Raw genomic sequence first — 24,050 nt, 5'->3', positions numbered from 1 at the left:
GTCACATTCATGCGCAATACAATCACCTTTGCAGAATGAATTGGTACTGGTTGATCTGAACCGGGTGATCAAAAAGTCAGTATAAATTTGAAAATGTAATAAACCATGGAATAATGTAGATAGAGTGGTAAAAATTGACACACATGCTAGGAATGACACGGGGTAAAGGTCCCTCGACAAATGCAGCTCTGGCGAGAATGATTTCGAAGTTCGAAACCACGGGTTGTTTAGGCGATAGACGCCATAGTGGCCGACCGAGCAAAAGTCGTAATGCTGCTGAGACAGTTCAGGACGAAATGGAGACTCTAGCGGGTTCGTCTATGCACGGGGAAGTCAGCGCTTGTGAAGTCGCACGTCACACCGGCATTCCATACACTATTGTTTGGTTGGCACTGAGGCGTACCCTTCGATGCTATCCGTACAAAATCCATCGGCATCATGAACTGTTACCTGGCGATTTAGTGAAGCGGAAGGCATTAGCGGTGTGGGCGTTTCAAAAGATGGCGGAAGATGACGATTGGTTGAGTATCGTATTGTGGACTGACGTAGCTCATTTCACGCTCCGAGGGTCTGTCAACGCTCACAACTGCAGAATTTGGGCTAGTGAAAATCCTAGAACTGTCGTGAAAACTCCATTGCACGACGAGAAAATCATTGTATGGGTTGGATTTACCACATCTACCGTTATTGGGCCCTTTTTCTTTGAGGAAGTACGTGATTCTGGTTTTGTAACTGCTCCGTGACGGTTGAGAGGTACGCCGATATGTTACAGAATCACATCATCCCCAGATTGGCTGATAAATACCTGCTTGGAACGTATGATGTTTATGGAGGATGGCGCTCCACCCTATATTGCTAGACGCAAGAAAGATTTCTTGCGCGCGTCGTTTGGTGATGATCGTGTGCATAGCCGCCACTTTTGTCATGCTTGGCCTCCCAAGTCCCCAGATCTCAGTCCGTGTGATTATTGGCTTTGAGGTTACCTGAAGTCGCAAGTGTATCGTGATCGACCGACATCTCTAGGGATGCTGAAAGACAACATCCGACGTCCATGCCTCACCATAACTCCGGACATGCTTTACAGTGCTGTTTACAACATTATTCCTCGACTACAGCTATTGTTGAGGAATGATGGTGGACATGTTGAGCATTTCCTGTAAAGAACATAGTCTTTGCATTTTCGTACTTTGTTATGCTAATTATTGCTATTCTGATCAGATGAAGTGCCATCTGTCAGACATTTTTTGAACTGTTGTATTTTTTTGTTCTAATAAAACCCCATGTCATTCCAAGCATGTGTGTCAATTTGTACCCCTCTATCTACATTATACTGTGATTTATTTGGTTTTCAAAAATATACTGACTTTTTGATCACCCGGTATACAGATTTAACATTGCCCATATCTTAAAACTCTGCTTATTGACATGCCCTTGGTGATGGAAATGCGCTCCATATGTCCACAGAATGTTCTGTCGCCATTTACTGTCCACTTTAATGTGAGCACGAAATTCCAGAGTGAATGTTTGTCTTGCTGGCATGTTAGCAGGAACCAACTCCTGAACATGGGTGATTTTGTATGGATAACAATGAAAGCTGTTTCATAGCATTTTATGCACCTTGCACTGTATGTTTGCACGCTACTGCTCGACCCCTACTGCAGTGCTGTGCCCACATCTTTGACAGACATCAGATCAACTGCTTTCCTCCCTCTGCCACATTCCACTTGAAAAGCACATGTGTTTTCAAATTTTGTAATCATTACCTCCAGGCCCTTAGCAGACATTGGACCAATGCCTTTATTCATACCCTTGAGTGACAAAAAATTCTACAGGGCTACTGATGCACAGTTAAGATTCTTGCAAAAGAGCTTTACCAGCAGCATATAGTCCTCTGTGGAGGTAGTGGTGTTGGGTTTCTCATATGCAAACTGAGGAACAGCTGTGTGTGTGTCATGCATATGTTGATATGCACATTCTGACACAGTGCCATCTACTGGTCACATTTCTGTCCCCTCCTTGTGATTCACTTTGTGTCAATAAAATGCTGTTCAAACTTGATGTCATTCACAACACTTGTTTTCTTTCTACAGTGTTTTGAAACAGAAACTCAGACAGTAGATTCTTAACACCTGGGACTGAATAATATTGTAAATTTCTCAAGTGTGTTAAGACAAAAAGGAAGACCTGTATACTATGATAAAAAATAAAATTATCCAAGAACAGGACAGAAACAATGTGGAACATTATTATATGAGAAGCACAAAAAGGCAGTACAAATGAAACAGTAAACAAAGCAAGAAATTGACACATTCAAATCGTTGGCCAGCAAATTCAATGATTACTTCCTCATGGTGACAGAAAACATTGCAATCATTAAGAAACAAACAAATACAGATGCATTATATTTATTTGTGTTGATGCTACATGCACTATCAACAGACAAACTGTATGGAGATTACAAAAATTCACCAGATCACCAAAAAGTAAGAATTCTAAATACTGTCTTGGTGTTTCCAGCAGAGTATTAAAACTTTGTACTGATTTAAGAGCACTACCCTTAAGCAATCTATGTAATCAATCAAAGACTAGGGGTAGGTTACCCAAGATACTGATACAGGGTGTTCTTTCACTCATTTATAATACTGAAGATAATTGCTCTTTATATTACAAACCTAACATGGTAGAATTATGAATTAATTACATAAGAACAGTTTGTTAACTGTCTTTGCCTGGCTTTTGTAGAAGACTGTTCAAGGAGAAAGCTGTAAAAGTCTCTGTAGATGAAGTCCTTTGATACATTACATTACATTGTTTAAGCTTTGGCACAGAGTACTATAGGATGAACAAAGATGTTAAGACATGCATGACATTCCTCTTGCATGAGTGGAATTTCTCATACATAAGAGAAATCCATGGAGAAGAAATAAATACTTTGTGGTTCGCCGATGACATTGTAATTCTGTCAGATACAGCAAAGGACCTGGAAGAGCACTGAACGGAATGGACAGTGTCTTGAAAGGAGGATATAAGATGAACATCAACAAAAGCAAATCAAGGATAATGGAATGTAGTCTAATTAAATCGGGTGATGCTGTAGGAATTAGATTAGGAAATGAGATGCTTAAAGTAGCAAATGAGTTTTGCTATTTGAGGAGCAAAATAACTCATGATGGCTGAAGTAGAGAGGTTATGAAATGTAGACTGGCAATGGCCAGGAAAGTGTTTCTGAAGAATAGAAATTTGTTAACTTCGAGTGTAGAATTAAGTGTCAGGGAGTTGTTTCTGAAAGTATTTGTATGGATTGTAGCCGTGTATGGAAGTGAAACATGGACGATAAATAGTTTGGACAAGAAGAGAATAGAAGCTTTCGAAACGTGGTGCTACAGAAGAATGCTGAGGAGGGGCTGAATAGGATTGGGGAGGAGAGAAGTTTGTGGCACAACTTGACAAGAAGAAGGGACCGGTTGGTAGGGCATATTCTAAGGCATCAAGGGATCACCAATTTAGTATTGGAGGGCAGTGTGGAGGGTAAAAATCATAGAGGGAGACGAAGAGATGAATACACTAAACATATTCAGAAGGATGTAGGTACTGGGAGATGAAGAACCTTGCACAGGATAGTTGACATTAGTAGTAAGACATTGAATGAAGCACTGGTTGCAAAATGCCATGGTGATCTACTAGGTAACAAGTTAAAATTGAGCAAATGCACTGATAAGTTAATAAAGAAGTTAAGTTCAGTATGGCTTTAATTAATTAATTAATCAATCATCTTTTTATCACTTTGGTAGTGATATTGGGTATGCCAGGTTACATTTAGATGTGTTACAAAGTATTTGGTATTTGCATAAAAGCAGATTCAAATTACTCAGGCATGTGTAAAAAGGATTAATAGTTTACACCATTATAAATAATCTTATACGCACATTTACAGAGTAGTATCAGATGGTGTTAAGAAAAATATGTACAATTGAGCATATATACTGTGGCCAGCACAATGTCTCACATTATTTACTCAGAATTTATAGAAGAATCTCCTACTAAGGAGTTTGTATAATTGCATATAAACTTGTTTACACTGAAACAGGCTGACACCAAATTGCACCTTAATTTTTGACAGTGTTTTTTAAGGTCTTTATACTGCTTGGAAGTGTGTTATAAAATATTTTAGGTCCTTTGTCAGTTAAGTCTTTTTGTATATATGTGGTGGTTTTCTCTGTAAATTGTACTGTAATTGTACATACTTTTGGTCATCAAATCTGTGCAGTTTATTTTTAAGAACGTAATAACTTCATATGTGTACAGACCAGGCACTGTCAGTACTTGTAATTCTTTGAATTTGTTTCTGCATGGCTGCCTTGGTGATAGGTTTCCTATGGCTAATCACTTTCTTTTGCTCTTAGAAGCATGTCACTATGTGATTTAAAGAAAAGTGTGTCAGCTGATAATGCCTGTTTTTGCTCCATGTTATCTTCAGGAAGTGCACCTGAAGTAAATGAAGTATTTATCAAGTAGAAGCAATCAGTACGAATATTGTATGAAGGAGATAATCGTACATCTTGCAGAGGTATCTTAAAGCATCTTGGAATTCTTATACTCACTTCAGAATGCTGTTACTCCTTAATGTTTTTTTTTTGTTGTTACCAATAAAAAATCAGTATTAGTGACACTGTAATTTGTGAAGTCACCAGGTCATAAAAATAATTTTCATGTAAACTTTGTCTCCATTTGTAGCATTCAGAAAGGAAATAGACATCTCCTTCAAAGATAGTCAGGAAGCTGACATCTAACATAAAGAAAGAAACTGGGAAGACAAACTGGAGAAAAAAGTTCTCATTAGCCATCACTCTTATAGACTGTCTGAAAATCTAATTCAGTAACCGAAAATTCCTTTTGACTACGTAACATGTAACTGTTCATTTCAAAACTCAATCAAAAGTAGTTCTGTGTTATTTATTTTGGAAATGTAGATTATTATCTTTCAAAAAAATACAAACCTTATCAAGTAAATATTAAGGTGCCAATAAAAGATAAACAAGTTACATAATGCAGGTGAGGAAGCAGCTGCGTTTTTCAAAGTAATAGCTTTATCTCAGATTTACTAACTTACTTTGTACTTGCATCAGCACATTCTTCAAAATTTTTTGTGATTTTGTTGTCTTTTGTTACTATACATATACACTGACTTCTTCCACATGTCTGAAGATTTGCTTTCTTGAGGGAATCTATTGAACATGAATGAATGAGTTAACAATGATGTATAATAATCAGTTACTTGTTTTCTACTCTAATTTGTTCAATATTATTTGTAGGTGACTGCTGGTTGTTAGCTGCTGTTGCCAACCTTACACTAAACCATAATTTGTTTGCCCAGATTGTTCCTGAAGACCAAGATTTTGGAGATAAATATGCTGGTATCTTCCATTTTCGGTAAGATAGTTATAAGTTCATCAGACTGGTTATATGTCATCCAGTCTGGACAAACTTGTCACTCATATCAGAAAAAATGTCATGATAAATTTCTCATATGATTAACATATATTGGATGGCCAGCAGGAGGTAGATTTTTGCTACACCGGTGTCATTGTACATGTCACCCAATTTGTATCATACCTGAATATACTTTTATGTACAGCTCCTTCCATTCTCAAAGTAATCATTCCAAGACAATTAAGCATGTGTTCAACCAGACAGCCACTTCGCTTGGCAAGCATTCACCAAATGTCTTTTTTTCTCAAGTGCTGATCACAACACTACTTCATGCTATATGTCCATTTCATTCTTTTCATCCTTCTGCAACACTAAAGTTAAAATACTCCCATATCTATGTGCCCTATTATTTCACTCTCCACATTTTAGTTTAAAATATTGACTTTTGGTTTCTTACTTCAGTGTCATGGCTTTGTTTGATACTGTCAAATATTTCTGTTGAAAGCTTGTTTGGCTCATACAGACTGCCCCTTGTAATCCTTTACTTGTGTAATTTTTTTTTCTAGTTAGCAAAATTCTTAAATGTTCTCTCTCCTCCTGTGCTTAATTTCGATGTTTAGTTCAGGGCAATTTTATTTTTGTTACCCTTTTTTTTACATTCATTTTGTTTAGTTTTTCATTAAGCAAAATTTTCGTCCCATTTACTAGGTTTTTCAAATTTTTGTGTATCTGCCCACTTAGTAACCATAGTTCCATTTAAACATGTTTGCAATTGTCAAGCTCTGTATTACATTCCCATCCTCCTGAAATGTTCATCATCATCATAATAGAATTACATTATAAATACTTTTCTTGAAATTATTAGCATAAAATCAGAATAATTTGTGAAATAAGTTTCGTCGTAACTGTACTTTCATTACTTATTAACTACTATCTCATTAGATTCACTTTTTGCAATTACAGATATTGATTTATATGCATAAATTTGCAAATAGATGATAGCTCAATAGTTTCCTTACAGTGTTGCTGTGATTTCATTGGGCATGTGATAATGTTTCTCTGGAAATCTCATTCTACATAACTTATTTCATTGATTTTATACATCGGGAGCATTCATAAGGCCTCAAATTTGTTATTGAAATTTAATGCCTCCACAAACATTTCAGTAGCAGTTGCTCTCTTGTTTGATCTCAAATCTTAACTACTTTGTCAAAGCCAAACTACTGTTAACAGTTACTTGCTTGCCACACACCATCCCCACACCACATAACTTTGTCTTGAAACCAGCAATTGATGAAATGTGTCATCATTATTGAGTTTAACAGGACAAACAACATTATAGCTGGAATAAAATCAACTGTTAAACAGTGAGCCATGCCTTACATGGCTTAGCATGTTAAAAAAGAGGTGGGGGTGGAAAAACAATCAGTACACGGGACTCGAAAGAACTAAGATTGTGTGACCTCTACCACTCATTGAAATGTCAACCATGAAGTTATTTTAAACAGGGTAAAATATCCCACTAACATTGCATATAATTTAAGTTTTATTGTTGTATTCTGAATGTAACCATTTTGGACTTGGGATGAGCAGTGCAATAATCGGCCTCTATCTCCATTAAAGATCAGCAGTTCCTCTAAGTAAATGGTATTCTCTTTAAAGTGCCCTGTGTAATCTAGCAAAAACAATTTTTCATGCATCTGAATAAATGTTTTAGCATTAAGCAGTAAGAGTATTTGTGGCAATGACTAATTTCCTCAGGGATGTTAAGAAATAAAAATGAGATACCTTTTACACTTTTTCAGATTTTGGCAATATGGACGTTGGGTGGATGTTGTTATAGATGACAGACTTCCTACTTGTTATGGGCAGCTTGTGTTTTTGCATTCCTCAGAACGTAATGAATTCTGGAGTGCTTTGCTTGAAAAAGCATATGCAAAGTAAGTGAATAACATGGAATATATCCATTCTCAAACATTGCTCTACTTTTCATTTAGTTCAACCAGAAAATTTATAATTCTAATAACCTTCAGGTAGCCTGCATGCCTGCCTTCTGAAAGCATTTCAATGAGAACTTGTAGGTTGGTACTTTGTTACACAGTAACTCATTTAAGTTTTATTTTGTTTGTTTATTGTAAACATGTTCCATATATACTTACAGTGCTGAGCTAGTTCTGGATGAAGAACATATCAAGATCATTGTTACAAATATTTGGTAGCAGATGCATTTCACACACAAATAACTCGTGCAGCTCACATGTAAACTTAATAATAGAATAGAAAGAGTGTCAGAAGAAACTACATGTACTTACTTATGAAAAAGGATTCCCTAATTTTTTAAGCTTTTAATCCCTGTGATGTGTTTAATACTTTCATTCTTGTATATTTGACACATCTTTGTGCCCATATTCATGAGTTAGTCTGTACTTGCAGACTACCATAATTTATGAAATTCATTCTTGATCTGAACCTACATGATCATTATACAGTTCCAATTTAATTTGCTCTGTTAGTGAGCATCTTCCACTCAATCTATAAATGATTGTAATTTCCCAGTCAGGTGCTGGAAGGTTTCTTGGGGAATGGCAGCCCATTCTTCATGGGGTGCTGCACTGAGGAGAGGTATCGATGTTGGTCAGTGAGGCCTGGGTCTTTTGAAATTGAAAATATAATATTTTATATGGTTTATATGCATATGGTCACACAGTATTTTTAACCTGAAATAAACTGGACAAAGGAGGTGCAATCTCGATTTGTCTCAAGTTAATGCACTGTTTTTCTGGGTGTTAACAATTACTAGAAAATACTCCTATTCATTTTTGCAGCACTTGTTTGCTGCAGTGGCTGTAAATGAATCCAAGCGTATCTGCTGCACCAAATTTGCTGCCACTTCCTGAGCTCTTCACAACAAAGTTAATGATTGGCAATGCCAAGAGATATTTTACATAATAAGGTTTACATTAAATTTAGCTTTTACAATTACATATACAGAATATTGCTTACGCTGGCACAGGTTTCAAACACAACTGTTATAAAATGGATGACCCCCCCCCCCCCCCCCCCAATTGCTGTTATGCCACTGCTTATGTATTGTTTCGATAATTATAGGTTTCGTCATCCATTATTACAGACAGAATATTTGACGATTACTGTCAAAATAATGTTGGCATTCACAAACTGAGAGCAGAATATTACATAGTAATTTTTCCTTTTTATGTTGGAATAAAAAGATTACTTACTTTTTAGTACCAAAATTTACAAAATATGTTTGCAAACAATATGTTTTAGAAAATCATGTAATAAGAATGTTTCAAATTTTACATAAGTCTGTAAATGTGGCAGCCTGACTCCTGAGGTCTACACTTAATGTCATATGTACCCCAACGATCATATATTTATACATTTCAAACTGACTGGGCTCGCATTTGTGAGGACGACGGTTCCACATTTGGCCATCATGATTTAGGTTTTCTGTGATTTCCATAAATTCTTTAATGCATATGCTGGGATGGTTCCTTGAAAAGGGCACAGCTATTTTCCTTCTCTCATCTGAGCTCGTGCTCCATCTCTGATGACCTTGATGTTGATGGGATGTTAAACACTTAATCTCTTCCTCCTCCTCCATTTCAAATCCTTAAGTACTGTGGATGTTGATAAGAACGTAATTGCTATGGAGGGGTTCTCATACCACCTTTTTGTTACATATAAAACCATTGTTTTAATGAATATGTATTTTCATGATTTCTGTTACTCATTAACCTTCTTGCAAAAGACCTCACAAATTTAATTTTTTTTAAACAATTCAGAATGTAACTCATTTGGATAAATAAAACACAATATTTACAGTATATTTTGATTTTAATTTTTGCTAAAATAACAGATCAGGGAGATGATAATGCAGATTTACAGTATAATTATACAGAAAGACTCAATTTCATTTAAGAGAAATTGTACGTGAAATCAGCTTAGAGTTTATAATTGTCTTTCCACCCTAGGGTGACTACTGCAGTCCATAATTACATAAAGGGAGAAACTTTGCCACATTTTTATTTTAAAGATGAAATAAAAAGTAATTTGTATCGTTATGAGGCCCCAAATAATACATTATCACTTTCATCCTCATGTATTTCATCCGAACCTTCCTACAGTGCTAGAAACATATCAGAACACCACACTTTTGATGTAGATATCTTGTTTCCCTCATCAAGTGAGGGGAGCAAAGGCAAGTGTTTCAAACAGTTCGTTTTATTTGAGGCTCTTCTTTTATGTTTAGCATTCTTATGATGATATTCTCACTCAACTCTTACGCCCCCCCCCCCCCCCCCTCTCCAAGAGGGCTCACATCTCTTTTGTGAGTATGTGTTAGGCCACCATGGGGCTCCAGCCATTCCAGTGCTACTTCTCTTTCCATGCTGCAAGTCCAACCTTCTACTATTCTTTTTTCCTCTCTACCTTACCACTGGATGGTCTTCTTGATATGGATTGTGCTTGGATCCAGTATGTGTTTTGGACACTTTTTTTCTTATCTGCCATCTTTCTACAACTTTCAATTGTCGACTATATTGTTCTCTTGTGGTGTTTGACCTGCTGCTACTTTTCTAAATTTTACATAAGTGTGGATCATGCAGGGAAGGTCGTCCAGTATGACACATATTCCACCTTTGTGCTTTTCTCCCTTCTTTCTTGCAATGGTACTATGCCTAAAACCCAGCATTGTAGCCATTTGGTTGCGGAGGTAGGAAGGTTGTCAAGTACCTGTGTGGTAGCCCCCTGACCTTTCAGAGATCGCACTGTTCATGCTTGAGCTGGAAACTCTCCATGCAAGCCAAGGAGTATGTGCCTGCTGTGACTGGGCACAGAGGCTCCTGATAAATGATTTACTAGCCAGCTGATTGTTGCTGTGGCTGGGTGGCATCTTGGGGAAGAGAATGGGTGGTACCGTGGTAGAAGATTTGCACATGAAGCAAATTGAACTTTCTTCTACTAGTACTTGCATAGCCCCAGCAATCTTTTCTGAAGTTGAGACATATTACAATGCAGAGTGTTATGACTCTCGGACATTAAATTTCACGGCTTTTGCATGGGAGGAACATATGCCACAGAGACAAGGTGAGAAATAACCCTCCCAGTACTTGTTCTGTTCTAGGATGGATGGGGATTCCCTTCTGACTACAAAGCCTTTGTTCTTAGTTTAACATCTTGAGGACAAGTTTGAGGAAGTTTGCAGCAATTCCAAAAACAAAAAGTGGCTTAAAATGCCCTCCCTCACTCAGTCATGGGCACTGCTTGCCTGTGATGAATCTGTTACAGGGTGTCATTTTGCACTGAGCTCTTGTATAACAGACTAGTGATGAGTTGCATGCTAATTTGGAGAGGCCAAGTGTGCATTTTGTCAATTTTGTCCAGCAGAGACTGAAAGACAATAGAGTGGGTAGTGGATATTGGAGCCTTCATCTTGGCCTTCGAAGGACTCATTTCATGAGAAGGTCAAGGTGATGGTGATGTAGAGCTATATACTACTCCACCCAGTGCCTGCACCATTTTAGGGATTGTGGCCACCAGTTGCACACAAAAGCTCCTTGGGGCCCCTCCCTCCATCTCTATATAAGCTTTGGGGAGTACAATGCCCCCCCCCCCCCCCATTTATTAGACTGCACCACTTCCAAATGCGAAAAAAAACTGTTCAGTGACTGTACTGCCATCCTGTGTCTTCTATATCTGGCCTTTGGGGCTGCCTGACTGCGTACGCTCCCCTGGTTGTCTGGGGAGGGGTGGGGGGTGGGGGGGAACTTCTACTGATTCCCTGTGACCCTCTTGAGTCCTTCCAGAGCATCAGTTCCCTAACCCCCACGGATGTCAGTTCCAAACCCCAGCCAGAGAAGCAAAGCCCTCCTCTGGCATCCTTTACCAGGCACGGATCCCTCGGGACACTCCCTTTCCAGGACTCTGCTGATGGGCTACCAAATACCAGCCAGTCACTGAAGGAGCCACAGGTTGCAGGACATATAACTGGATCATATGACTGTATATTACTCCTCTGTCTGAGAATCTGGAACTGACAAGCCCTCACAGAAGTTGAAATGGTCTAAGAACAAGGACAACAAGTAGCACTCCAAAAAGGAGAGAGATTTTGTTGGCCCCCATGCTGCCAGACCCTCCCATATTGTGCCTCTGTATCTGATGGAGCATTCCTGGTGGCCCCTATGGCCCTGAATGCGCCCCCCCTCCCTCCCCCCCAACTATCCATCTACACCCCCCCTCCCCAAAAACACACACACACACACACACACACACACACACACACACACACACACACACACACACCCTGCACCCTGACTCAGAATAAATGTGTTTTGATGATGTATATTCACCACCACTGGCAACAGGCAGCTCTGAGATATGATTTGCCTACTTTGTCCCTTCATGTCCTTACAGAATACTGATAGTATGGAACTGTAGTGGTTTTTTCCACAATTTGGCTCAGGTGTGACATCATGTGTGCACTTCTGTTGTTTCTTGCTTCAACCTCCAGGAAACTTGTTTCCCAGCAATGTGGACCCCTACCTTCTGTGGCAATTGGTACTATTTTAAGAATCACACTGGCTGTGAAGAAGTGTTGAGTGGTGGCTGTCTGTAGTTTCTGGACTCTGTCTACAGGAAACATGTTCCACTCAACACAATTTTGTAGGCTGTAGCTGTTTGTTTGAAGGTATTTCTGGTATTTACCATCTGTAAAATGTATCTCCCTCTCAACAATTAAGTGTCTGAGAATAGTTGGTTTGCACTGTTTCTTTCAGCTCCCCCCCTCCCCCCCCCCCAAATTTCATAACTTGGGTATTTCAAGGCCCACAACCCCCCCCCCCCCCGCCCCTGCCCCCATCCCCCACCCCCCTCCCCCCTCCCCTAATTTCATAACATTGGGTGGTTTGAAGGCATACAACTTGTAGTCGGGTGGAAGTACAACAGGCTGAGGGTGAAGTAGTTGAAAACTTATTTGCAAAGCTCGACTTTTTGAGTACTGTTGTTCTTACACACTTCATTGTGGTATAGGGATCTTATTTGGCGATTGACCTTCCAATTTTCAGCCCAGGTCTTCTCCTATCCTTTCATTGGATTGTCTATGATGACATGTGTGACAGTGATCAGTTTTGGAGTACCCCTCAGTTTCACTTGCCTGGGTGCTCACCGCGATGGGCTCACCGCGATGGGCTCACCGCGATGGGCTCACCGCGATGGGCTCACCGCGATGGGCTCACCGCGATGGGCTCACCGCGATGGGCTCACCGCGATGGGCTCACCGCGATGGGCTCACCGCGATGGGCTCACCGCGATGGGCTCACCGCGATGGGCTCACCGCGATGGGCTCACCGCGATGGGCTCACCGCGATGGGCTCACCGCGATGGGCTCACCGCGATGGGCTCACCGCGATGGGCTCACCGCGATGGGCTCACCGCGATGGGCTCACCGCGATGGGCTCACCGCGATGGGCTCACCGCGATGGGCTCACCCCGAGGGGCTCAAAGCTGATTAGGATGCTTGCACAACAGTCATCACACTTTGCAATTGTCCACAGTACAACTGGAGCCATTGTATCAGGAACTGACTCAGTGATCCCCTCTTCTTCAGGATCACACTGTCAGAAGATATCTTGGTGGACCTCCAAAATCACCACGGCCATTAGAGTTTACAGGTGGTCTCTCCAATGCATTATGTTATTTCATGCATGTAACACCAACACACATGTGTGTAATTTTCTGTAAAAGAGTTAAAAACAGAGTTGTACTTGCTACAACTGTGAGTCTCCCTCAAAAGTTAATGATGATTCTGTTTGTCCACACTGGGTCATAAACAGATTCCATAATTTGTACTTTTTTTTCAGCTTGCCCTGGCTCTCTCTGCATGATGTGTTTCTTATTCGCCATTACATCACCTGACTAATATGATGCGTTCTTAGAGAACACATTCCGCTAAGGAAATTGAAGTAAACGACCTATCTGCATAAGAAAATCAACAAATTTATCAGGCAGCAGTAATATTTGCGCATACTTGATACTTTTTCATGCAATTTATCTGATATCTGCATAGCCCACAATTAGATAACAGTGAATAAGTAAAAACTTGTTTTCCAAAAATGAATGCTCACCAGTGAATTGCTTTCCAAAGTTGAGTGAGTTGGTTCATCTCTAATGTTTATTGCCGATCATGTAAACTGCTCTATAAATCATGAGCATTTGGTGCCTGTAAACTGCATGTTAAGCAAGAGCCAATTTCAAATGGTTCTTTCTCAGCATAGTTATTCATATATTGCCTAATATTTCAACCCTGTCAGTATCAATTTAAGTTGCTTCTGTCAATAAATGAAGCAGTGTCATTTTTTGCAGTTGGAGTTGAAATTTAGGGAAACACTAACACAAACTTACCTATCTTCTGTATTGAATGTGCAGACTGAGAACATGAAGTGAAACTAGAGCATACTTCCTGTATTTCAGACATATCTTCACCACCTTCATTAATGTCTTCTTTGGGTGATTCCAGTTTTACTACTTTACTCTGAAAAAATGATTTAATTGATCCTTGCAAAGGTCTTCTCTGAGCTGTTGGCAAGCACCCACTATTGCATTCACTTGCTGATGCCTATGGGTGTGCTGTTGTTAAATCACTACAAATTAAATTGTGAAACACTCTAATGTCTAAAGCATTGTAAGAGTTGAATTTGGTAAGCATTGTCTTGTTTAAGTAATGTTTCTTCCATTTCAAGTTTTTGTGATCTGATGCGATACTCCATAGATATTCATAAAATTGATTTAAGTTTTGGTGCTAAGTTAAGCTTCGACATAAGTGGAATATGGTGTGTGGCAAAAGTAGAAAGGAGAATTTTTTCCCCATGTCGAGGAGGGATGTAAGGGTGAGAACCTTATCTGTCTACTAAACACTGGTGTCACTTATGGCATACCTGCCTGCAGATAATCAGCAGCTGCTGATATAAATTACACAGGGGAGTAACAAGGTTGTGTGAAAGCATATCATGGAGTTGTTCATGTGGAAACACACTCGTTATGCTATTTATTTTTCACTTGTCACACACAAGAGTGTGCCACACAACTAAAGTCCTACAGTGTTTAGATCACTAGAGTGGGCAGCAGTCATAAACACAAGACAGTTGACATGAAGTGTATTGACATTTACTAGTAACAAGCAGAGATCCAAAGCTCAGCTCAATATTGCAACTTGTAGATAAAGTGTCACTGCTCACTGCTGCAAAACTTCGCAATGTAGCTGTCATTGTAAGTGTTCAATAGACAAAATTTTATATCATTCTGATTACAACTAATAATTGCCATATTTTAAAGGGAAAGGCGGGTTGGGTTGAGTTGGGGGAAGCTTCATGGCTCATGGTCTCAATCACTGAAATCTTGAAATCAGGGTCATTACCGATATAGTCAGTCTTCATCTGAGATTTCACTAAGTCATTATTGAACATCCACATCTGTCTCGCATAAAACATGTTGCATAGAACATACAGCTTTTTCTGCCATGGAGAAACACTGACATTAAACAAAATCCCGGCACACAAATGCTGTGGTACATTTGTGAGACCTCTGAAGGCCCAAAATTAAGAAACAAAGCACAGCAACAGTGCAAGATTTCTGGCATGTGCAGCTTTCCATCCAACAGGAAGGTAATGCAGAAGAGTTCATTTCACTTTTCTGGGATGTATGGAACAGAAAGAGAAAATTATAGTAATCTGAGAAACATTCCGTGGTACTTAAGGGTCAAAGTACTGGAAACAATAGATCGCATAATTCTACTTCACCAAATGAGATTTTATGTTTCACACATTGGCACAACAGTTGCATTTTCATATTCTTCCTGCTTGTGTAAAGTATAACTGGGACAAAAACACTGGATTGTCCACCAGTGCCTAGGTTAGTGAGAGTAAGTCGTCGCTCGCCTCCACTCAGATAGTCTTGGGATGTGTTACTGAAATTTCCAGCTCAGCAGATTAACAATGTTCTTATGGGGAAGTGACTCAGTGCCTAGGTGACATATAACGTGCCTAGGTTAGTGAGAGTAATCACTTCAAAATGACAAGTCGTCGCTCACCTCCACTTGGACAGTCTTGGGATGTGTTACTGAAATTTCCAGCTCAGCAGATTAACAATGTTCTTATGGGGAAGTGACTCAGTGCCTAGGTGACATATAACTGCCCATCTAAACATAACAAGGACTGATAAAAAAAAAAAAAAAACTACTTGTCAACTGGCGGCAGGAGGAAACGTTCAAAAGATTTGGAAACATGAGATTTCGAAGCCAGCGGCTCTTTCTTCCAGCAAACAGTTTGAAGGGATAGGAAGAGGGATGATGGAAAAGGACAAGTGCACTTTAGGAAATGAGAAATGTATTGGGAAAGACATGTGAACCCTGGGTCAAGAGAGACATATTGTACCAGAGGGGAAGGAAAGACTGACTGTTGGTGCTAGTACTAGATGAGGCTTTTTTGTGAAAGGAGACAGTAAAAGACTGTGACATTAGCTTTTGTGTCTCAACTAATGTTTATTACGCTGGTCAGACAATGGTTCAAAAATCAGAGTAGAGCAAATTAGTAAAATAAAATTTTATTATTTTATGAATTCTTATTGCTGAATACAGACCCTCCAGCTCATAGTGAGAAAGGTCCCATGGGACTTTAAACTGGCCCAAGGCTTCATCTGGAAATAAGATATATTTAGTCATGTTCCTCATTGGTCAGGAATTTTTCATGGGCTCCTGATGACATAGTGATTGGCCTTACGTAACAGTTATAGTGCTCAACACACTCAAAATTTTGATAGTCTCGCACAAGATAGCCACTGGCAAAACAGTTCTTTACTAAAATCTGAAGTTTTTGATAACTATTTTGTCATGTTTTTGAGGCACTAAAAATAACAGTTATGTCTACTGTAGCTATCTTGTTATACAGCCTGGTGCCAAAATATCACTGCATCTTTTTGAAAAAATTGATTTGCATGCATGCAGAAACAGACTTTACTTCGAGCAGCTGCAACATTGCACAATGTTTGTATTTTCATAGATTCTTCTGCAACACAGCTTGAATAGGATATTATCTCAGTTATGCTACTGTGGTCTTTTATAGCAACTGGCGTATAGGAACTGGGTTCAGACCCAAGGTAGAGTCTGGAGACTAGCAGTAGATACTAAGCAACTGTAAATGACAAAAATTAAACAGTTTTAGTGGGACATGAAATAGTATACAGTGATCATTCACTGTCCTGTCATTCAGATCTAAACATTAGCTGTATGTTAGTTCGTAATCTTTATATTTGGTCTTATTAGGTCCACATAAGTGGGCAATGTTATCTGCATAATTTTTTAAAAAGGCCTTCATTACTAGAATGACAAAATGGGTCTTGCAGGTAAATGTTAACTTCTGATATTGAGGCATGGGAGCAATCATAAACTAGAATTTTTATTCAGAGTCTGTGCTTGTGAGACCTCAATTCACCTTTTATCAGCAGATTTAATGAGCTAACTGTTCCTTTTACTTACAGGTAATTAAATCTGTCATGTTCAAAACTTTCATGTGGCAGTTTTCTTTCTTGTAGGTTACATGGTTCTTATGAGGCACTTAAAGGTGGAACAACATGTGAGGCAATGGAAGATTTTACAGGTGGTGTTACAGAAATGTTTGAGCTGAAAGAAGCTCCACCAAATTTGTACAAAATCATGCTGAAAGCTTATGAACGCAGCTCTTTAATGGCATGCTCAATTGAGGTTTGTATTCCTTTTTCTTTTTTTCTTTTCTTTTTTTTTTTTTAATTTCTTATGAAGTCTAAATATTCATTTAACATACTCATGGGAGTACTAAGTACAAGGTTTCAAAGACTCCACCCACTTTACCAACCCCAATCCTCCCTCCCACAATTTCCTTTCACTCCATCCTCCTAAGGTAACAAAAGTAAGACAGTTCGTTCTAGTATGAAAACCTATTGACCTATTTGTTATTAAATGCTCTCAAAATGTTAAACATGAGCTACAATAAGATACTGCAATACACACACCTTGCCCCTTTTTGCTCTTTTCTTAATGTTGACCTCTTAAAATTGACCAACTACTAGTGTAGTTTCTAGCTACCAATTACAATTTATTTTGTTAGATAATCAAGTGATATTGTTATTACAAGTCAATCTCTTGGTGCTTCCATTGCATCCTTGACACTAGCAGAAATTTGTTGTTAAAATATGCCCTGCAATTGTAAGAGACTTCTATACCACTATTTGCTGTTCATCAATGTCTTACATGTAATTTTCAAGAAAAACATTCCTGAACTTGCTATAGGATGGGCCTTTACATACACAAAGAAGCAAGCAGTGTTCATGTAAGATGGAACTCAGGCACATAAAAGTAACATTGTTTGAGATGTAGTGAATGATCTTTACAATGATGGATGTATAGGTACAGGAGGATGAGTTCTATGGCCTGTGCAACTCCCATCCTCAATCCTTTGAATTATCTGCTGAACCTCAGGAAACAACTGTGTATGCGTCAGAAATTTCTAATGCAGGCACATTTAGCAGTGTATCATGAAACCATGCAAAACACATGACAGTGTCCACATGTGTTGTAAAGGGTTTCAAAATTCTAGAAGAGGCAAGCAGAGGGTATTTTAAACATTTCTTACAACTTTCTGTTCTTTCACTAATAACAGAAATAGTAAGGATTTTTGAACACATACTTTTTTGTCGCCTATGTGCAAGGAATCAGCCATTAAAGTTTATAAAAACATTTATGGCACCCTGCATATGGTCCACCAAGTCATGGAGAACTTCCCATTGTATTTAAGGATGGACTTGTGTCTCTGATGAGTGAGGTGACACAGTTGGTGACGCACTGAAATCACATTCAGAATGACTTGGATTCAAACAACTGTAAGGTCAAATAGATCTAAGTTTTCCTTAGTTCCATTAAGTAGCTTAAGCTGAATGTCATGATGGTTACCTCAAAAAGAACATAACCAAATTCCTCTCAGATCCTTGCCCACCCTGAACTTGCATTCTAACTTCAATGATCTCATCTTCAATGGCATACTACAGCTTAATCTTTCTTCTTTACCTAAAACTCTTAGCCACATAAGTCTGAGAAACTGCTGTAAAGAACATCTTTAGCAATTACTGAATGCTGACTGATTAAGGGAGAATGTACCCACTGCTGTTAACCAGGCACTAGTAAAGTAATAACTCTAGTTACGTTAAGTATTAGCCACAGTACAATCTATCTTCACTCGGTTCAAGATACACAGAGCAGCTGTTTCAACTGGCATGTCTGCAGAAGTTATCTAGATCTATATCTATACTCTGCAAATCATTGTGAGATGCATGGTAGAGAATACATTCTGCTGTACAAGTTACTAGGGTTTCTTCCTGTTCCATTCACGTGTGGAACATGGGAAGAACGACTGTTTGAGTGCATCTGTGCATAGTGCTGCAATTATGCTAACCTTATCCTCATGATCCCTATGCGAGTGATACGCAAGTGGTTTGTAGTATATTCCTAGAGTCATCATTTAAAGCTAGTTCTTAATACTTCAACAGACTTTCTTGGGATAGTTTGTCTATCTTAAAGAATCTTCCAGTTCAGTTCTTTCAGTATTTCTGTGACACAATCCCACAGATTAAACAAACCTGTGACCATACTGCACCTCTCTGTATATGTTAAATATCCCCCCGTTAGTCTTACCTGGTACATGTCCCAAGCACTTGCGCAATATTCTGGAACCAGTTGCATGAATGATTGGAAAGCCCTCTCATTTGTAGACTGATTGCACTTCCCCAGTATTCTACCAATAAATCAAAGTCTACCACCTGCTTTGCTCATATTCCATTTCATATCCCTACAAAGTGTTATTCCAAAGAATTTGTACGCCCAGGCCGATTCCAGTGGTGACTGGGACCAGTGGTGACTGGGACCAGTGGTGACTGGGACCAGTGGTGACTGGGACCAGTGGTGACTGGGACCAGTGGTGACTTATTGATATTACAGTCATAGGATACTACGTTTTCTCACTTTCAGAATGCAAACTTTTACATTTCTGAACACGTAGATTAAGTTGGCAATCTCTGCACCATGTTGAAATCTGACTGCATATTTATGCAGCTTCTTTCTGATAGTACTTAATTATAGATAACTGCCTCATCTGCAAAAATCTTGGTTTTACTGTTGATATTGTTTCTGATAGTACTTCATTATAGATAACTGTCTCATCTGTTAATATTGTCTGCAAGATTGTTAATATACGATATGAACAGCAAGGGTCCCGACACACTTCCGTGGGGTACACCTGAAGTTAGTTTATCTTATGATGACTCTGCAACCAAGATAACATGCTGTGTGCATTTGTTCTGCACAAATATCCTTATGTCGCATGGTGGAGTATACTTTGGGTATCATTGTCATTTTGCCACTTTCCCATTAAATTTTCAAATGAGCCCAGAAGGAATGATAGCATTCCTGTGATTCTACCATCATAGCCATTTTGTGTGATTTCTGAGGGAGGAAGTACTAAGTTGCACGGTCCTTGGAATGTTAATGGTAAACCTTTGTGACAAATCTTGCCCATCCTGTAGCATTTGCTGCTTGAGTTGGATGAATGTTTCCGTAATGATCTCATGCTTACTAAACAAACCCTTGACAGTTTCTCCTACTATTTGGATCTCCTCTATTAATCCTGCTTTTCAAGGGCCCTGAACAGCGAAAATGAGTTACATGAAGAAATGCTAACACTTCTAGAGCCTTTGGCCTGCCAGTAGTCTCTCTCATAAAATTATATACATGAAAATTGGTGCCACCAAGATTATATGTACCTCCTAAGATTGGTAAAGGTATATTACTGGAACCCATTGTTGACAGCACTGGAGACTGAATGAATGTATGATCTGAGCTAGTATCTGAAAAATGTTCTCAGTACTTATGTAGACTAACAAGAACACTTTATTCATAACTTGGGGGCATTAGTAAAACAACATAGCCATTTCAAATTTCACAACACTGATATTTTTGCCAGTTTTTATGTGCTTTCCTCCCCCTTTAAATGGATGCCACTTGATAGTCCATAGAGTTAATTACCAAATAATCTGATGAGACAGTGCATATGTATAGGTGTGTCCTTAGGCATATAAAACAACCTTGCTGCTTAATGAACCACCACATTTAAGATAAACCAGTGAGACAAATGTTTGTTGTTTACAATTTTTGTACAGCTCTTCCCATAATTTGTGGTGGTAGGTGCTTCATTTCCTAGATTATATTTCTCAGTTAAGATTTACTGCAGTTGGAATGCATGATGGATTTACTGATTGGGGAAACTGTCATCAAAATATTGAAATTCAATTGGGCTGTTACCAGGATAAGAGATGAAGTGAGCTCTCTGGACCAGAGTCTGCATGTTGTGCGAGATAACAACTTCTAGTTTCACAACAGCATATATTAACAGTGGCACAAAAGATTAATCCTAAAATCTAATATGTATTTAATCATTTGAAGAATATTCTAGTAACAGCTATTACAGCTAACATATTGAATGATAAAGTCAAAGTAATTTACATTGCCAACAGCTCTGTACAGTATGGAGTAATGTTGTGACAGACATAGTATTCTAGAGACAGCTTGTCATATCTGTGTAAACGAATTATATGGTCATGTAAAATTTACAGTAAATTTTGCAGTTAATGTTGAAATGCCCTTATTGCATGTGTGTGATTTTCAGTAGCAAGAACTTTAATTTATATTTTTTATCTAATACTTAAAAATATCAATGTGTTCTGTTAACTAGTGTTTTTGTATTATTCAAAAAACTGTCACCAAATATTGAATATTATGTTTTAGCCAGATCCAAATATTACAGAAGCACAGACTGCAGAAGGACTGGTGAAAGGCCATGCATACAGCATAACAAAAATTAAATATCTTGACATAGCTACTCCACGTATGACAGGAAAAATTCCTCTCATACGTCTCCGTAATCCATGGGGAAATGAAGCAGAGTGGAATGGACCATGGAGTGACAAGTATGTACTATGTATGATTTTTGAACCATCTTGTCTCACCCTTTACCACTAAATGTCCTCTTATAAATAAAAGTTCTTTATTAAAAAACAATAAGACCAATGAAAAATCCAGAGAAATACCTAATAAATACATAAGACTTGTAAATGAAAAAAAATTAAGGGAACTTTGGGGATGCAGGAAAAAGAGATAAAGATGTGGGCGAAGGTGAGAAGGTGACTACACAAAATCAGAACAACTGTGAAAGTAAAAGCAATAGTCAGCTAAGAGCAACATATATGCAGGAAAGAATGAATTGACAGAAAAACTTATCTTTTGTATGACTGTCCTAGTTTTTTATTAAACACCTCTTCCAAGACCAGCTATTTTTGCTAAAAAGTGAAGATTCTGGTTTCTATTTTCAGTGTTGCTCAAGGTTTACTACATTTTTTTGAATGCTTGTAGCATTTTCATTTCATTGTTCCACAGGATGGTGAATGCTAGCCATCATCTAAAAATGTTTACCACTAGTGCAGTAATAAAAAATCAACTTTAATTTTTCTTTAGAATTGAATATGAAAAAAAACCTGTTTTTCTTCTTACCAAAACGAAGATGTCTTTATCATACTTATTACTAACCCAGGTTGAACTGGATCATTCCCAAATAGGACAAAATCTCCTACTCATTTGAAATTAAAGCTAAGTTATTGTCTCACTGTCTTCTGCTTTCACAGTCTTCATCATTATTTGCAGTTGTCTAACAGAATCTGTCTTCTGACTGAGGTCTCCACTAACCCTTGGACTGCTTATTGTGTGTTAAATTGTGGCAACGCTCCTGTCCCCAGTTGCCCTAGCTCTGTTAACATGTAGAGTTGTATTTGTACTCAGTTCTTCTAGTAGCTGTTACACACTTGGTCTGCTCAGTTGGGAATTCCTGTCTATGTTGGCTGTTGTGGTCTTCTGTGGTCTTCAGTTGAGGTTTCCATCTTTGTGTTGGGTTAAGACTTGTTTCTGTGAAGAAATGTCATGCCATTGCAGTTGTACAGAGGAAGAAAACTTGGAGATTCTCAGTTGAGCTGACTGTGAGCATCAAATATCTGACAGAATCTTGAACTTACATACCTGAGCCACGTATGTCTGAAGTCCCTGAAAATGAAGGTGAGAGTGTAGGTTAGAACAAGACTAAACCATTCTCCCATTCTCTGGTATGTGTAACAGTACATCAGATTAAACAAATAGATTTTGCTTGTACATCAAGGCAAGATAGTAAGATAAGAGAAACTGTTTGTGACACTGGAAGTTCACTGACCAAATTGGAACAACGTCTACACACACTTCAGAAATGGAAGACATGGGTCTTCTTTAAGAAACTGAAAATATTTCTGCATAATGATCAGGCTAATAATATTTTGAATTTTTAAAGTGCTTTTCTCATCAGGGTGGTAAATTATACAACACAATACATTGCAATGTTGCTATCTGTGCAATATTTCATTTCCCACATGAGTGATATGGCATGCAACAAGGCTCATCTGACTACTTCATAGAGGTGGCAGAGCTCCAGGAAAAACAAGATTTTCTTGAATTTATATCTCTAACAAGAATTGTACAGTGCAGTGAGATACACTGAAAATATTGATCTGTTGAACATTAATCTCCTTTGATCATGTTTGGATAGAGTCAGTTGCCTTAGTTTTTTTACTTACTTTAGGTGAATGGCAGAGTTAGGTTCACCAATAAACGTACCATCAATGTCTTTTTCTCATATCTGTACAATGAAAAAATGTGCTCAAATTGTAAGACCACTCTTCTTGTATGACCTTGAACTATGTACTGCCATTGTCCTTCATGATTTAAAAATAAGTTAATGATCAATAAAAATACTATGGAGAAGGAAATGCCAGCCTGCTATAAATGAAACATATACTAACACATTACAAGGAAGAAGATTTAGGGTTTCTTCAAATACAGTGATCCCTATGAGAGTGGTGCATCTGGGGCTAAAGTATACTCATAGATTCCAAGTAGCATTCATCTTCAAGCACATATCAAATCAGATGTTTCGGCACCTCTGTGATGTTCGAGAGAGAGAGAGAGAGAGAGAGAGAGAGAGAGAGAGAGAGAGAGAGAGAGAGAGAGAGAGAGAGAGGCGGGGGGGGGGGGGGGGGGGGAGCAAATAAATGAAAAAAGGATTATGGAATGGGAGCCATAAATAACGGAGTGATGAAATAATGGTGGAAGTGAGTTGTGCATTACTCACAGAGATGGAGGATAGATTGGAAAAAGGAAGTTCCCTTCGGACTCCAAGAAATAGGAGAAGACAAATTTATGGAAGGTAGGTAGATGACATTAGAAGGCATGTAGGGCCAATGTTGATTCACATTGCTTAAGACTGTAGTTAATGGAAATATCTGGGGGCAGTTATTACCCAGAAGTGGATACCAAATGGCTGATGATGGTTACATCACAATTTACTGAAATTTTGAGAACGAGATTATTTGTGAGAAGTTACTGTAGAGTTTTTACTAAATAATAAGGCTCAAGGACTTGATTGAGGCCTTGTCAGATTTTACACACTATT

At 38.5% G+C, this 24,050-nt stretch overlaps 2 protein-coding genes across 5 annotated transcripts in view; one reads left to right on the top strand and one right to left on the bottom strand.

Annotated features, from left to right (window-relative positions):
* Positions 1-24,050, top strand: part of LOC126359655 (calpain-A) — a 573,819-nt gene that overhangs the window by 481,613 nt on the left and 68,156 nt on the right. For all 4 annotated transcript variants that reach the window (XM_050007648.1, XM_050007650.1, XM_050007649.1 and 1 more), the window contains 4 exons: positions 5,313-5,430; positions 7,236-7,370; positions 17,035-17,203; positions 21,311-21,492. In XM_050007648.1, coding sequence (XP_049863605.1) covers positions 5,313-5,430; positions 7,236-7,370; positions 17,035-17,203; positions 21,311-21,492 — 604 coding nt within the window. The remainder of the gene's footprint in view (positions 1-5,312; positions 5,431-7,235; positions 7,371-17,034; positions 17,204-21,310; positions 21,493-24,050) is intronic.
* LOC126359728 (uncharacterized) overlaps positions 22,067-24,050 on the bottom strand; it is a 230,326-nt gene continuing 228,342 nt past the window's right edge. The window contains exon 7 of the mRNA XM_050007654.1: positions 22,067-22,615. The gene's annotated coding sequence lies outside the window, so the exon portion shown is untranslated. The remainder of the gene's footprint in view (positions 22,616-24,050) is intronic.

This window comes from Schistocerca gregaria, chromosome 1 (genome assembly GCF_023897955.1).
Source record: "Schistocerca gregaria isolate iqSchGreg1 chromosome 1, iqSchGreg1.2, whole genome shotgun sequence".
NCBI classification, from domain to species: Eukaryota; Metazoa; Arthropoda; class Insecta; order Orthoptera; family Acrididae; genus Schistocerca; species Schistocerca gregaria.
Note: the sequence above shows the minus strand (reverse complement) of the source record. Positions and strands in the feature narration are given on the sequence as shown.